A 16399-nucleotide genomic window follows, 5' to 3' on the forward strand; every position below is an offset into this window, starting at 1 on the left:
ATGATTTAATCCTTTTAACAAATTAATTTTATCAAAGGATTATAAAAGAAAACTTATGTAAAATACTCAATCCTCCTAATAAGTCATAGGATTTCATCATATTGAAAGAAATATTATATAATCTCATACTAGAATTTCTTGTAAATAAAATTTATAATTAACAACTCAACTTACTTACCCCTTGGATTTGAAGATTGAATTGAACAATTTTTTTTTTTTTTTTACTAAGGCTGCCGAAAACCAAGCACCAAAGGGAAAAATTTTCTGAATTTTCTTTGAGAGTGTGAGGTAAAGTGAGGAATGTGAAGAAGACCATTGATGCTTAGGATTAAATAAAGAGTTTAAGGGCCAATTAACACTCCTAATTACACCATTATGAGAGGAGTTACAAAAAACTCCTCCCATGCTCCAACCGGCAGCCCCCCCCTTCACATTCCCACTTCTATTTTTTTTTTTTTTAAATATAACTAATTAATTGAGTAATTATGGTGTTATTATCACAATCAAAACAAAACGTCATGCGATAAAACTCGTTACCGTTAAAGTTAACCTACTCTGTTTTGCGTATAATTAATTATATAAAATAATATAATTTAATATTACTTATTTATTTCATATTGTTATATTTTATTTTATTATATATTATATTATTTTTAAACCCGATAAATTACGGGGTGTTACATTTTCAAAATGAGAGTGTCGTGTACATCTTTTGCATTTGTACCGACAGTCTCTTGTGTTATGGCCATTTTTCTTACACAATATTATCTCGGCTTCCTTGGTTTTTATAATTTCCTCTTCCCCGACCACGGTTATTAAAATTTTTCTTTTTTGGTTGAAAATTATTTTCATGGACATTTTTATTTTCTCCATTAGAAAATTTTAATTTAGCCTGAAAGGCTTGTTCTACCGACTGCTAATCAAATCTACGCATTCTTTCTTCATGAGCCAATAGAGAGCCCATTAGCTCTGAGCAATCTTAAATCTTTATTAGACTCTTCTATAGCAGCCACTATATGATCGAATTTTTTTGTAAGAGTTCGTAGTAATTTTCGGATTATTTTAACATCTTTAATTGTGTCTCCATTAGATCGAGTTTGATTAACAATACTTGAGACTCGATCAACATAGGATTGAATTGATTCATTATCTGTCATTTGTAAGCTATCAAATTGACCCCACAAAGATTGAAGTTTAAAGAGTATTACCTTTTCCGAGCCTCTATATTTTGTCTCCAGGATACTCCACGCCTCCTTTGCCGTTGTAGCGGCCATGATCGTAGGTAGTATTGTTTCATCTATCCCACGATAAATTATAGAAAGGGCATAATGATCCCTTTTTATGTTTTGTTTATATTGGCCTCTCTTTGAGGCATCCCAAGAAGCCTCTTCATTGGTATCTTTGGGTTTCTCGTAGCCATCTTCAATAATTTCCCAAATATCTTGGGTGATAAAGATTGATTTCATTTGCATACTCCATTGATCAAATTTCTCCCCCTTAAATATAGCTAGCCAATTAACTTGGGGATTCACAATGTTTGTGTTTGTAGAGGAGGCCATTCTATTATTATTAATTTATTTTTGTGGAGTTAATATAATCTTGATATGACGGTTAGAAGATGGATGATAAAAAATGAAGGCTTTGGATTAAATTGGCTCTTAATACCAATTGTTAGAAATTTGAGGAGTAGGTATGTGGTGGGTTTTTAATGGAATTGTAATTGATGAATTTATATTATAAAGTCAATAATGATGTAATGGATTTATTATAATGCTTAAGTTTTTACATGCAAGTATATGCTCCTATTTACAGTAGGTTATGTTGGTGACATTAGCTAGCATATTCTTCTAGTTAGATAGTCTATTCTAGAAGAATTATTAATCTAGATTTTTCCTAAGATATTCTTAACTAGATTTTTTTATACAATATTCTAGATATATATCCTAGATGTTTCTAGCTTAGATATTTTACATAGATATTTTGTAAATATATTTTTTTTAGTTATCTTAAGAATTTTCTAGATTAATTCTCTAATAGTCCAAGCACTTGCTAGCTCGTCCGAGCCTCGAGTAAAGTTACGTAGCCAAGCTTGTTGCACCAAGGCATGATCAACCTCCTCTTGGGAGGATTTGGTCCTCAATGCTACAACTTTTATAATACAAATGGTACAATTTGGTCCTCAATGCTACAACTTTTATAATACAAATGGTACAATTTGGTCCTCATTTAATGTGATGGTTGGCTTAGGATGACACAAATATTAAGTAACAATTAGTTAAGTACTGTATGTTTACTTTAAAAAATAAAATAAAATGATTAGTTTAATAAAAATAAATTCAGTTAATCAGTTGATATAAATAAAGACAAACAATAAAAAGAAATAACTATAGGTTTTACTCAACAAAAACTAGTACATTCATTAAAAATAAGTATAATTTAATCAAAATTAAGTTAATATAAATAAGTCAAATTCAGCACAAAAAAAAAAAGGTAAAAACAATGTCTTAACTCATCATTCTTGATACTTAAAATTATCCTTCACATTAACAAAATTGCTACATTTTCCTAAAAAAAAAAGACTAACAGAACAAACAAGAGAAAAATACAACAATTTCATTAAAATTTAGGACGAAAAAGTATTTAGGCAAACATATATATTGTTAATAATATAGGATATAATCCTATTAATTCTAATAAAAAGGGATGATATATATATGTTAAAAGCCCCTTTTTGTAAATATATAAGTCATTTTTTCATTCTTTTCTTTTTCTTCAATAATATTGGTCTTCTTTGCTTCTCTTCTCTGTTAATGGAGTAATCCTCCACATTCAACATGGTATCAGATGCTTAACAAATCCCTTTGGTAACCATTTTTTTTTTTTCTGTTCTCCCTTGTTTCTCATGGCTGCTATTCCAAACAATTCCGGCATCAAACCTCTCGATCCCATTCAAGATCCAGTTTCACCATTCTATCTTCATCCGAGTGATTCTCAACTTCTTTTGGTTCCGATCCCCTTCAATGGCACTGGATTTAATGATTGGAAAAGATCTGTTACAATTACTCTTTCTTCCAAAAATAAACTTGCATTCATCAATGGTCAAATCCCACAACCTCCCTCTACTGACCCTAATTTCAAATCCTGGGAACGAATCAATAGTACCATCATTTCTTGGTTGATGAAAGTTCTTGATCCACAAATCGCTAGAAGCGTATTATATTTCTCTACTGCACAAGAAATTTGGAACAATCTTGAAGAGCGCTTTGGTATTACCTCTGGAACTAAGATCTATTCTCTTACCCAACAAATCTTTGATATCGACCAAGGAACTGATTGTCTATCCACCTATTTCACCAAGATTAAGATGTTATGGGACGAATTTGATGCTTCTAATCCTCTCCCTACTTGCAATTGTTCCAATTGTACATGCGGAATCAACAGCAAATTACTGAAAATGCAAGAAGAACAACGATTAATCCTATTCCTTATGAAACTTAATCCTACATATAAAACCATTAGAGGTAATATACTCATGCAACAACCTTTACCTAGCATATCCTATGCGTATAGATTAATCATGCAAGAAGAGAAACATTCTGATTTAGTTTCCCATCTCAATTCCACTTCTGATGAGGTTATTGGCCTTGCTGCTATTAATAAGCAAAAACTTTACAATACCAAAACACATACTGCCTCTACATCTCACAACAACCCCAATAAACCTCCTCCTTATGGTTTGAATAACATCAATCCTCGCAGATCCCCTTTATTCTGCAATTACTGCAAAAAGCAAGGTCGCACAAAAGAAAGTTGTTACAAATTGAATGGTTTCCCAAATACTTCTACCAGAGACAATTGGAACAACAAGAAGATTGTGGCTATGGTCCAAGCTGACAATTCTAACACCAATTGCACTACCTCACCAACCCTCACAGTTGATCAATACAACCAACTTATTAATCTTCTTGCTCAACATGACAATCACAGTGTTTCAACAAATGAGGCTAATACTGATGAACGCAATTGTCTTATATCTGGTAAATCATGCTTTCTTTTTATGACCAAATCTACCTGGATAATTGATAGTGGTGCTACTAATCATATGTGTTGTGATCTCTCTTTGTTTAAATCTTACATACCCATTCCTCATAACATTGATAATACCATTACCATCCCAAATGGTAAATTAATAAAAATTGCTCACAAAGGCACTGTTGTTTTAGGACCTGACCTCATTCTTACTGATGTTCTTCATGTTCCAGACTTTCATTTTAACCTTCTTTCTGTTAACAAAATATGTAATGATATGCATTGTTCCCTTATTTTTTCCCACGATTGTTGTTCTATTCAGGGCCCTTCTCTGAAAAGGCCAATCTTGCTTGGTAATCTTGTTCAAGGTCTCTACAATCTTGTTGATTTTCCTGACTCCACTCAACAGTGTCCTAAAGACTTTCCTCCCTCTATATGCTGTGCTGCTTCAGACACTGAACAAACGAAGCTTTGGCATCTTAGACTTGGTCATGCTCCTTTCCCTGTTATCAAACACATTTTCCCTTCCCTAAATGTTTCTGAATGTACAAATAATTGTATATGTAAAATTTGTCCTTCAGCAAGACAAACTAGACTCCCTTTTCCCCATAGTTCTATTAAAACACATAAGGCTTTTCAATTAATACACATGGATGTCTGGGGGCCTTATAAAAACTCAACACACAACAAATGTAATTCCTTCCTCACTATTGTTGATGACTTTACCAGGACTACTTGGATTTTTCTCCTGAAAAACAGATCTCAAGTCCCTCTTATATTTGAATATTTTTATTCATATGTTGTTAATCAATTTCATAGTAATATTCAAAGTGTTAGAACTGACAATGCTCCTGAGTTGTGTGCAGGCAAATTGAAAGCATTTTATCAGCTTAAAGGTATCCTTAACTACAAATCTTGCCCCAACACTCCACAACAAAATGGTGTTGTGGAAAGAAAACACAAGCACTTATTAGAAACTGCAAGGGCTTTATATTTTCAATCTAATGTTCCCATCAAATTTTGGGGTGAATGTGTTCTCACTGCTGCATATATTATTAATAGACTGCCACTACAAAGCCTAGGTAACATTTCACCATATCAGAAACTGCTTAATACTCCTCCTAACATGGATCATCTAAAATGTTTTGGTTGTCTTTGCTATGCCTCCAACACTTCCCCCTACAAAACAAAATTTGATACAAGGGCTAATCCTTGCATATTCCTTGGTTATCCCAATAATCAGAAAGCTTACAAATTATATGATATCACTACACACACAATAACCATATCCAGAGATGTTTCTTTTTATGAAAAACACTATCCCTTTCACCAGCAATCTGTCCACAAACGTAATACACAACACTATCCTTTCTTTCTACCTATTTCAACCACTGCAGACATACTTGTGGATGATTTTTTAAATACACCAATTCTTCCAGAGAATAATGTAGCAGCTGAAAACACCATTTCTCACACTTATGAACATACATCCCCATCTCAGACTCTTGATCTTTCAATAAGCAACATACAACATGACCACACCACACCTACAGCTCCTATAAGACATTCTCACAGACCTACTAAACCCCCTACTTACCTATCTGACTATGTTTGTAATAATGTTTCTTTTGATGCAAACAACTGGTGTTCTATGATGTCTTCTCATGCTCTCACTCATTCACAGCAATGTCTCATGGCTCATTTCACCTCTTTTAATGAACCTACTTCATACAACATAGCTTCAAAAGACCCTAAATGGGTTCATGCTATGAAGCAAGAATTACAAGCATTAAATGAAAATAAAACTTGGATTTTAGTTGATCTACCTAAAAATAAGAAGCCTATAGGAAGCAAATGGGTTTATAAAATAAAGCTTAATGCTGATGGTTCAATTGAGAGATACAAAGCAAGGTTAGTTGCCAAAGGTTATAATCAAAAGCATGGCATTGACTATGAAGAAACATTCTCACCTGTTGTAAAGATGGCTACTGTCAGAAGCCTTCTTGCCCTTGCTGTGCATAATCACTAGAACATATTTCAATTAGATGTAAATAACGCTTTTCTTCATGGTGATCTACATGAGAAAATATATATGAAAGTTCCAGATGGTGTTCCAAATCCTCAAAACCAGGTATGTTTACTTCAAAAATCTTTATATGGTCTTAAGCAATCATCAAGGCAATGGTTTCATAAATTACTAATTTTTTTAAAAGCTCAAGATTTTGTTCAATCTAAAAATGATTATAGTCTTTTCATTAAGAAGGATAGTACAAATATTACAATTGTTGCTGTGTATGTTGATGATATTATTATCACTGGCAATAATATTGGTTGCATCTCTCAACTCAAAGCCCATCTCCATGATGCTTTTAGTATTAAAGACTTAGGCATTTTGCATTATTTTTTAGGCTTGGAAGTTAACTATATTGATGAAGGTATTTTTCTTTCACAAACAAAGTTCACCAAAGATCTCCTCAAAGAATCCAAAAATCAAAGTTTCAAATCTGTTGTCACTCCCCTTCCACAAAATCTAAAATTATCTAATACTGAGGGACAATTATATGAGGCTGCCAGTTATTATAGAACAATGGTTGGTAAACTAAATTTTTTAACTAACACTAGGCCAGACCTAGCCTTTACTGTCCAATATCTTAGCCAATTTATGCAGAATCCTCGCATCCCACATGCTGCAGCCCTGCAACATACATTGAATTATGTTTACAGTACAGCAAGCCAAGGTATTCTCATCAAGGGCTCTGATCAATTACAACTCCAAGCTTACTCTGATTCAGATTGGGCTTCATGTCCAAATAGCAGAAGATCCATCACAGGCTACATCTTGTTATTGGGCTCCTCTCCAATAAGCTGGAAATCCAAGAAGCAAGGGACAGTATCAAGATCATCCAGTGAAGCTGAGTACAGAGCAATGGCATCTGCAGCAAGTGAAGTCACTTGGCTTGTAAGACTCTTAGAAGAACTTCAACTCACTTCTTTGAAGCCGGTTCTTCTGCATTGTGACAACATAAGCGCCATACATATTGCCAAGAACCCTGTATTCCATGAACGAACGAAGCATATCGACATAGATTGTCACTTCACTAGAGACAAGGTTCTAGAGGGTCTTCTTCAGCTGACTTATCTACCAACCAAGAATCAATTGGCTGACGTTTTGACCAAAATTTTGCCATCACACCAGCATTATCAGTTGATGAGCAAACTAGGCATGTCCTCCCTTCCTAGTTTGAGGGGGGGTGTTAATAATATAGGATATAATCCTATTAATTCTAATAAAAAGGGATGATATATATATGTTAAAAGCCCCTTTTTGTAAATATATAAGTCATTTTTTCATTCTTTTCTTTTTCTTCAATAATATTGGTCTTCTTTGCTTCTCTTCTCTGTTAATGGAGTAATCCTCCACCTTCAACATATATCTTCCTTAAACAGACAGGAGAGGATAGTTGAAGCTTAAGAATAGTGTTTATTCGGGTTACATGTTTTGGGTCGAATCAAAATCGGGTTTTGTATTCATATTGTGTTTTACATAATTGTGAATTATTTTTAAAGTATGGTCAATTCGATTATAAGATCGACTAAATTTCGAGTCACCTGTACTTAAAAGCAAGAAGGAGCATAATATTGCTCAAATTTATGAATCTACTAAGTTTGATTTGAGCATTCCAATATCATGATATGTGCAATCCTCCATCCCAAAGCATATGACATTCTATATGAAAATAGGAAGATAATTCAAACATTATTGACAATCGTGCTAGCTAGCTAACTGCCATGCAACAATTCACATACTCCTAGATTCTAATTTTGCACACAATTACTTATAATCTTCACGAGACATCAAACAAATAAATTCATATAATTACTTTATTTTTATAATTGATTTTTAAAAAATTATAAGTGATCGATTACTTTAGCACACTAAACGCTCGTTTGCTATGTGATAATAAACGGTGGTAATGAAAATGAAAAACTAGTGAAATTTTAGTTGAAAAATCTCTTGGCTACCTTGATGGTCATGCTTGTCCAATCTCAATCATCTCATTTTCTTCACAAACTTCATTCCAATGTATTACCATTGGGAGATGCGGTATTAGGTGGTAATAAAAATTTGTAAACAAAAAAACTTTTTTGTGATCAAAGTTTCATTACCATGGGAATGATATAGAACTTTTGATGAAATTTTACACTATAAATCATTCCCTTTTCCATCATTTAGTACCATCAACCAAACGGGCCATAAATATATATGAGTCAGTTCAATAGAGATGATCTCACGATGAGACCGTCTCATTTAAGAATTTGTAAATATTCTATTTGTTACTCTCAAAATATAACTCCAGTTGTATTTTGGGTGAAATTTAATAGAGTGAGATTATATTGGAGAATAAGAAAAAAAATGAATGAGATTTAAGACAACAATGATACTAAATTAAATATATTCATAAAAAACTTAAATATCAAAGGAAAATATTGTTGAATAAATAAATTCATCTCAAAAAAAAAATTATAATTAATTAAATATTCCGTATAAAGTACAATTCTATGCAAGCAAGAATTTGATGGCAAATTTGTCTGCATTGAGATTTAAGACAACAATGATTCTCGGTGGTGAAGGTCTTCGAGAAAATCACTAAAACCCAAATTTTGTGATTAATTAATTAATCAATCAATTAAATTAATTAGCTAACCCTTTTTTAAGCAATTACTTCTAGTGAATGTTTATAATTAATTACTAAAAGAATAATAAATTCAATTTCCTAGACACAGACTATTAGAGTCACAAGCATGCAACAAAAATATTGATCATAATAATATGACATATAACAACAAAAACATGTAAATTTGGCATTACCTTTATTATTAATTATATATGCACTACATATATTATTCCTCGGTTTTCTTGTAATACTTGCGACGTTTTAACTTTTACATTATTATATACTCATTTTTGACCATATATTCTAAGAATTTTATAAAAGTTAAAATGTATATTTTTTTAGTTTAATTTTATTTAGTAAATTTTAAATATTATTTTTTTTACGAATGTATAAATAAAAAGTTTTAATGGTCAAAATTGTATATTGACAAGTTTACACTACAAGAAAAAGCTGATTTCCGACTAACAGAAACAATTGAAATACAGGTAGTATACTATAATGTTAGTCGGAATTAAGATTTTTTTGTAGTATTAAAGTTAAAACGTTGCAAGTAATAAGAATCGAGAAAGATATATATACCTTGTGCAATACAACAAGTTCTCATTCAGCAATTGTCTTCATTCATAAAGTCAGATCCAAACATGTCTTTGATTGTTCAGTATTCCCACAACTTGTAGGATCTTTTTCCTTCAAGAACTTATAATTATCTTTATGCCCTGTACTCATTTTCTTTGATCGATCGTATATATTATCATTAGAAGCTAGGGTTAGAGAAAGATCCAGATCCATGGCTTTTCTTTTCTTTCCAAATTCATGGTTATTTTCCCTTGGGGTTGCTATTTTTGTAAAGGGACTAATTGCTAGGTTAAACTCCATGCTTGCCCTAATTGGCCTAATACTTGTGAATTGACATGATAATAAGGATGCATTGGTTTGGATTATTGGATCTTGTTTGTGGGCTTGTTGGGTTATCCAATTTGACCCGATTTGAGACATATCGGATCCGGTTGAAGTTCCAATTGTATATGGAGCGTAAATCTGGTTGAATTCATATGGTCTCCATGAAGAATCATCATATCTTGTTGCAAAAAAATAAATAATTAGTTTAAGATATTAAATAAAAGAAAATTAAAACTTATAATAAAATTCTCACATTTTAATTAGTATATAAAAATTCATCTAATTATATATTTTTTGATTGTTTTATCTGTTAACACTTGGTGAGGTTTATTATTTCCTAAAACCATATAGTAGTAGGAAGATTAGCTCACAAGTCAACAATTCACTATTTTATCGATGTGGAATCTTGTCTCACATATGAAGTATTTCCAACACTCCCCCTCACATGTGAGCCACATCATACCAGGAACCACCTTCGGCTCCGATACCATATTAGGCCGTGACAATTCGTCACATAATTTTCACCGTGACCCACTCGTGTGGACATGGGAGACCCGTGGGCTTGAGCCTACAAATCCACGAGTCAAGAGCGTTGACTTGCACATACACTTGGTGAGGTTCATTATTTCCCAAAACCATATGGTAGTAGGAAGATTAGCTCACCCACTATATATGCAAGTCAACAACCCACTATTTTATCGATGTGGGATCTTGTCTCACATGTGAAGTATTTTCAATAATATCCGTATATGTGAATTGTGACCATCTATTGATGCAGATATGTCATCCAACAACAAGAAGTTTGAGTACAGTTAAATAATCTTAAAATGCAACAAATTAAAAAGCAATCGAAAAGTAATTTACATGAATATATGATGGAGTATAATGGTGGAATTTATATATATTAATTAACAGATCAGAGTTTTATTATTATTAAACTATGTAAATGCGTAGGATTTTTAAATTTTAATTTTCCTAAATAAAATTAACATATTTATTGACCAAATGATTCCAAAAATTAAATTATTTATTCAATCTATAACCTGTAGGGTTTTGTTTTTTTACCTTAGACTAAAAGTAGATGTTCTTTGATTATTGTAGCGTTGTAACATAGGTAGTTGGCTGAGATCAAAGATATTATCTCTTCCATCAATGAATATCTCTTGATTGTTCAAAGCTATTGTAAAAATAATCAATCAACAATTAACATCAAAATTAGAAAAAGAATTAAGTCACATAATTAACATTGCAATACCCTAATTAATTTATTTTTCAAAAAATTAATCAAATAACTTAATAAGTAGGAGCTAGATAGTTGATTACCTTGATTTGATTCATCAATCTTTTTGCTTCTGTACATCTAATAATAATAAAACAATTTTAAATAGTTAACATCATGTTAAACAAGAATTTTTTTTTTTTGGCTTAATTAGGTTAAATTTCTAGATTGCTCATAAAACTATATATATATATATATATATATATATATATATATATATATATATATATATATATATATATATATATATATATATATATATATATTGTTGACTTAATTAGTATGTACTAATTTTAGTTACCTGAAGATGACTCTTGACATGAGCAATACTTAGGCCTTTGACATTCATCAATTGAAGAACCAACTTAGGAGTTGCTCCTACACAATTTTATCAATTTTCATATCACAAAAATCATTCAAAATAACCCTTAAATTAATTAAGTAGTTTTTGTCAGTTTAATTCTTTGTATAAGGGTTTGATTCTCACTTCCTAACTACAAGATCAATTTTCCTTCTTATCTCTCTAGAATCAAAAATTTTGAAGACTAATAAATAAAAGAAGATAAATTTAGCTAATTTATTAAAAGTCTAATTAACAAAAAAAATGTTACTTACTTTCTTGACCTCCCAGCCTCTCAACGGCTTGTACAAAGCAAAGGTGGAGATCCGGTGTCCATCGGAGTCGAGGCGTCTTCGAACGGTTGTACGGTCGAACAGATCCCGAGGAGGTGGGCGCCTTTTTATCGCCCACCTCCACGGTGCTCGAACTCGAGCTCAAACCATTTAATTTGCTATTGTTATTGCTGTTACTATTATTATCATCCACTTCCTCTTTAGCTTCTTCTTCATCTTCTTCTTTTTTTTCATCTTCATACATAAAATCAAGTTTATATTCATTAGAAAGGCTAGATTTGTACCCTTGTGTACTATCATTTTTTGCCCTAATCATACCTAATTCTCTCTAATTTTACCTTTTGGATTCACCTATATGTTGTTTTCTCAAAATAATTTTATGATTAAGGACTTTTTAAAAGGGTTGATTAGTATAAGACCAAAAGTAATAGGTAGGTCTTTTTAGGTGGGTATTATTATTATTGGAGGAAAAATAAATTAATTTAAGAGAGAGGATGGGAAAAATTCCAGCATGTGAGGTATGGCAGAATTTGAAGAAATTCTTAACCATATTCTCTTCTAATAATATATTATTATTGTTATTATTATTGTAATTAATTGTTAATCTAGGAGTATATATATAAATCAAACAATTCTTTTCCTTGCTCCTTGTTCTTTATTTTTTTTGAAACTTCTTTCTTTTTCTTTGAATGATGATCTGTTGAGCGATGACTTGCAGTGCATGCTGATGTTTTGATTAGATATAAGCTAGGGCAACAAGCAAAGTTCTTATCACAATTCTACCTAAAATCGATAACGAGATAGGATAGAAATCAATATACTTGAATCTTAGGATCGTAAAATCTTTCAAATATGTTTTAAAATTTATGTTATAGGATGATTGATTATTAGTCATATTTGTTCATAGTACGTAATTTATTTCAGAAAAAAACAACTAAATACTTTTTTAGTGCAGCAACATTTTTTTTAATTCGTCTGTTTTTTATACTTAACCCCCTCCTTAAAACACAATGTTAATGAACTTTTAAATGACAAAACATTTAGTTATACAAATATAAAATTATTAAAATTTACTTTTTTTCAGATGAAATAGGCTGAAGAAAGTAAATGACTAGAAAATTAAAAAAGAGAATAAAAGTGTACCTCTCTACTCAATAGCTTAACTTTTTTTAATATAAGGGTAGATTAAGGGAATAAAAGGGCTATTTTAGAATTGAACTCAAGACCTAACTTGAGTAAAACGATACTTGCTCCAATTAATAATAAGTGGACATTTGCGATATAAAAACAATAAATAATTCTGTAAAATCCAATTAGATAATATTAATAATTTCAAAGAATATACTCCATATTGATTATTGAGTATTGACTCTATGTCTCATTGCTTCTACAAAAAATAAAAAAAATAAAAAAAAATAAAAGAAAATCAATGTCTTTATTACAATTTCCTAGGCTGAATTATGGCAACCAAAATTAAAGAAAGACACAAGGATTATTCTTTCAGTGGATGTAGTCAACACAAGACAAGTGATCTACAGAAATAAAAATATAATACGTCTTCTTTTCAAAAAAATATGTATAATTAATAAAATATCTTCTTTTCAAAATATATATATAATTAATTAATAATATGTCTTGCATATATACAGCATGTGCGTGATGTATCAATAATTATAATTGTGGACTAAATTATACACAGAGAATTATTAGCTAGGCAAATTATTTTTCATATATAGCATCAAGTACAAAATGAGAATCATATACTGATAATTATGTCTCTAATATTGTAAGTTTATTTAATTATATTTATGCCTCCATATAATTATTTTTAATAACAATATATGAGACTGTTTCACTATAAGATATGCCTATACAATTAGTAATATATGCATGAAATTACATTTTACCAATTTACCGAGGAATCAAAACAATGAATAAGTACATTACGAAGTGTAGAATTTTGAAGAGTAAGATGCCAACTACTACTATTAACAAATATACTTTGTCTACAGTTGTTTAAAATAGACTCGATGATTAATAATTCACGTCCTTATAATTGAACCCAACTTTCATCCGACTTCAACATGAATACATCAAAACTAATGTGGATTTTACACAATACACGATTTTAAACCGATTTGAAACATTTTATCGAAATTGACCTGCTCCGTCCCAATGAATTTACCTATTTTTGATTTTTGTTTTTCAAGGATTTTCACCATTTTTATTACTAGACATGATTTCATCACTTATACTTTCTATATTAATTCTCTCTTATTTTTATTTAGCTCACTACTTTAATATATTGTAACTTCTTAATCTCGTATTAAAAGTAAATAGGGTTAATTCATTGTAACAAAAGAATATACACATAGATGGATGCATGAAGATTAGTACCCAATGTCAGTTACGATAGCATCCCATGTGCTGTTGACTCTTGTTATTGTAGACTTGTAGTACTAGTATCTACTACTTTGTTATGGGAATACTCGAATAAAAATGTGTTAAGAATAGACTATGGCAATGGTGAAGAAATAATAATAAAACAAGTGTAAAGATAAATACCAAAACAGAGCACAACAATGGAAGAAGTCAAACACACAATATATGAGGTATCTATGGATACCTCTCCCTCAAAATAAGTATCTTATCATTAATATAATCAGTAATACATTAATGACTCACCTTACAAGTTTTAAGAACAATATCCCAAAGCAAAGACCTCACCCTTAATGGTGGTCTCTCACAAACTTACTAATACAATGAAGAACTCTCTTGGATAAACCCTAGTTGCTTCTAGTGTATTCGCTTCACTCACATAACCCTAATGATGCTCTAAGACTCCTTATATAGTCATAAAACATATTAAACATACCTAGGACAAAAGGCTTAAAAGCCTACAAAAAACCGCAACTAAAACAGAAACTTACTGCTTCGCGTGTGTTGTGCTTCGCTCGGGTCGAGCGTCTCTGCTCGCCTGGTCGAGCGAGTGGCCAGGACTCACTGTCTTGCTGCTGCTTTAAGGCTCGATCCAGCCCCATGCACTCAGCTGGTCGAGCGGCCCTCAAACCTTCCCAAACTTCGTGCCTTCCTGTCATTAAGGCACTCAAAACTATTCTCATCAATCACTTCATTGATTGAGCCAAAACATAAGCTCTCATACTTCTTTGCACTCACAACTTCGTTCTCAAACGTGCAAGCCAAAGAATAAGAAACGAGGTGATCAAACTCACCTCCATCATGGTGAGATTTGGAGCTTGACTCAACAGAATGAAATTATATATGCCCCATCTCTCTATCCTTGACCCTTGTCTTTCTTGTCCAATTATTTTGGCCTTCCTCTACTTTTAGTAGAAAAAATTGTCGAAAATAATTCAATTTATCTATTGTGAATAATTTTATTTTTGAATTATTATTTAATAATTCATCATTTACTATATATTTGCTTCTAACATACATTGTGATCTGAACCATCACAGCTTCACTCCCAGAACCATTAGAACGTACTGGGAGTAAATACATATTAAAAATAAGACAATTAAAAAATAATTAATAAATGAGAATATTAATAACAATAAGTAAAATATTGGATTATTTTTCACAGTTTTTCCTCTTTAAAAATTAAAAACCGCTAATAATTGTTCTTGGGGCGTTTGTTAATGATTATATGAACAATTTTTAATAGTAAATTAGATTAAAATATTATTTTAAATTATATAAACATTAATTATACTTTCTTCGAGTCAGAAATATTCTTATATGGAATTTACACTAATATTAAGGCAAGATGAGATCCACATGGAAAAGTGGCCCACAAGCATATCGATAATTTACGAACTTATGAAAATAATAAAAATTAACTTAAATCCTTCCCTCCAACTTTTGGAAAATCAAGTAGTAGAAATTATTTTGGAAGGAAAATTTACCTCCTAAATTCAATAGTTTTATTGTAGAAAAATAAGATTAGTGGCATTATGAATATTTATATTGTAGAAAAATGTTCATATAAGAAACTCAAATTCAAAAAAATAAATATTTTACATTTAAAATGATGTGTTAAACATGAACAATTAAAAGTAAATATTTTAAGTACGAAAATAAATGTTTTAACCTATTAAAAACTATCTCACAATGACACCGAGTTAAATGAGACTTTGTGTAAATATTATTGCAAAATTGTTAATGAAAAAATGTTAACTACCAAATAAAAATGATTATTGCATTTTTTATGAGAAAACTAAGCTAAATATGCTTTCTGATTGTTTCTTTAAATTTGTCATATTTTGAGAAAAAAATATCATTTACATAAATGTTAAGGTGTAAAGTCAACTTCCTAACAGTTCTATTGTCATTTTCTTCCCAGTTGATTTTTCTTTTCAATGGTCACTAAGACACCAACTCCAATTTTAATTTTGCAATTTTCAAGTAGTTTTTGAAATATGAGACCCTATTTATGCGGATCTCGTATCTCTTTACTATGAGGATGTCTGTCTTTTAGTCCCTTTTAATTAGGGCTATTAGGGATACTCATCAGCTATCTTAAATCGAGGGATTTTTTTACCGCATTTTCCTTTGCGGGTCTAAGTTATCGTTTTTCTTTCCTCCTTAAATCCTGATCATAATTTTCCTATGAACGAGAACATTGGATATGATATGATGATGAGGGGTGCTCACCATGAAAATTGAATAGTAAGTGGATGTTCTATTATATTTTTTTATTCGATATTCAATTATTTAAAAATTAAAAGTTACTCTTATGAGAGATTGTTTCTTAGTGAGACGACCTCAAAATAAGTACCTCATATGTTAATAATTTTATTAATTGGAGTTGGGCTATTCAGCTCGTGTATTAAGAATATTTTATGGTGAGATCGTCTTACAT

The 16399-nt window shown here is 31.0% G+C and overlaps 2 protein-coding genes across 2 annotated transcripts; one reads left to right on the top strand and one right to left on the bottom strand.

Annotated features, from left to right (window-relative positions):
• Positions 1-6121: 6121 nt before the first annotated feature.
• Positions 6122-7330, top strand: LOC130802454 (uncharacterized mitochondrial protein AtMg00810-like). The gene has a single exon (XM_057666472.1). It carries the CDS (start codon positions 6122-6124, stop codon positions 7328-7330), a length of 1209 nt encoding a protein of 402 aa, XP_057522455.1.
• A 1741-nt stretch (positions 7331-9071) lies between these two features.
• Positions 9072-12023, bottom strand: LOC130803083 (two-component response regulator ARR18-like). The gene is made up of 5 exons (XM_057667250.1): positions 11500-12023; positions 11186-11262; positions 10929-10965; positions 10671-10782; positions 9072-9783 (listed from the first exon to the last, which is right to left on the bottom strand). The coding sequence occupies exons 1-5, from the start codon at positions 11831-11833 to the stop codon at positions 9327-9329; spliced, it is 1017 nt and encodes a 338-aa protein (XP_057523233.1). The 5' UTR covers positions 11834-12023; the 3' UTR covers positions 9072-9326.
• Positions 12024-16399: the final 4376 nt, after the last annotated feature.

The sequence above is a fragment of the Amaranthus tricolor genome, chromosome 16 (assembly GCF_026212465.1).
Source record: "Amaranthus tricolor cultivar Red isolate AtriRed21 chromosome 16, ASM2621246v1, whole genome shotgun sequence".
NCBI classification, from domain to species: domain Eukaryota; kingdom Viridiplantae; phylum Streptophyta; class Magnoliopsida; order Caryophyllales; family Amaranthaceae; genus Amaranthus; species Amaranthus tricolor.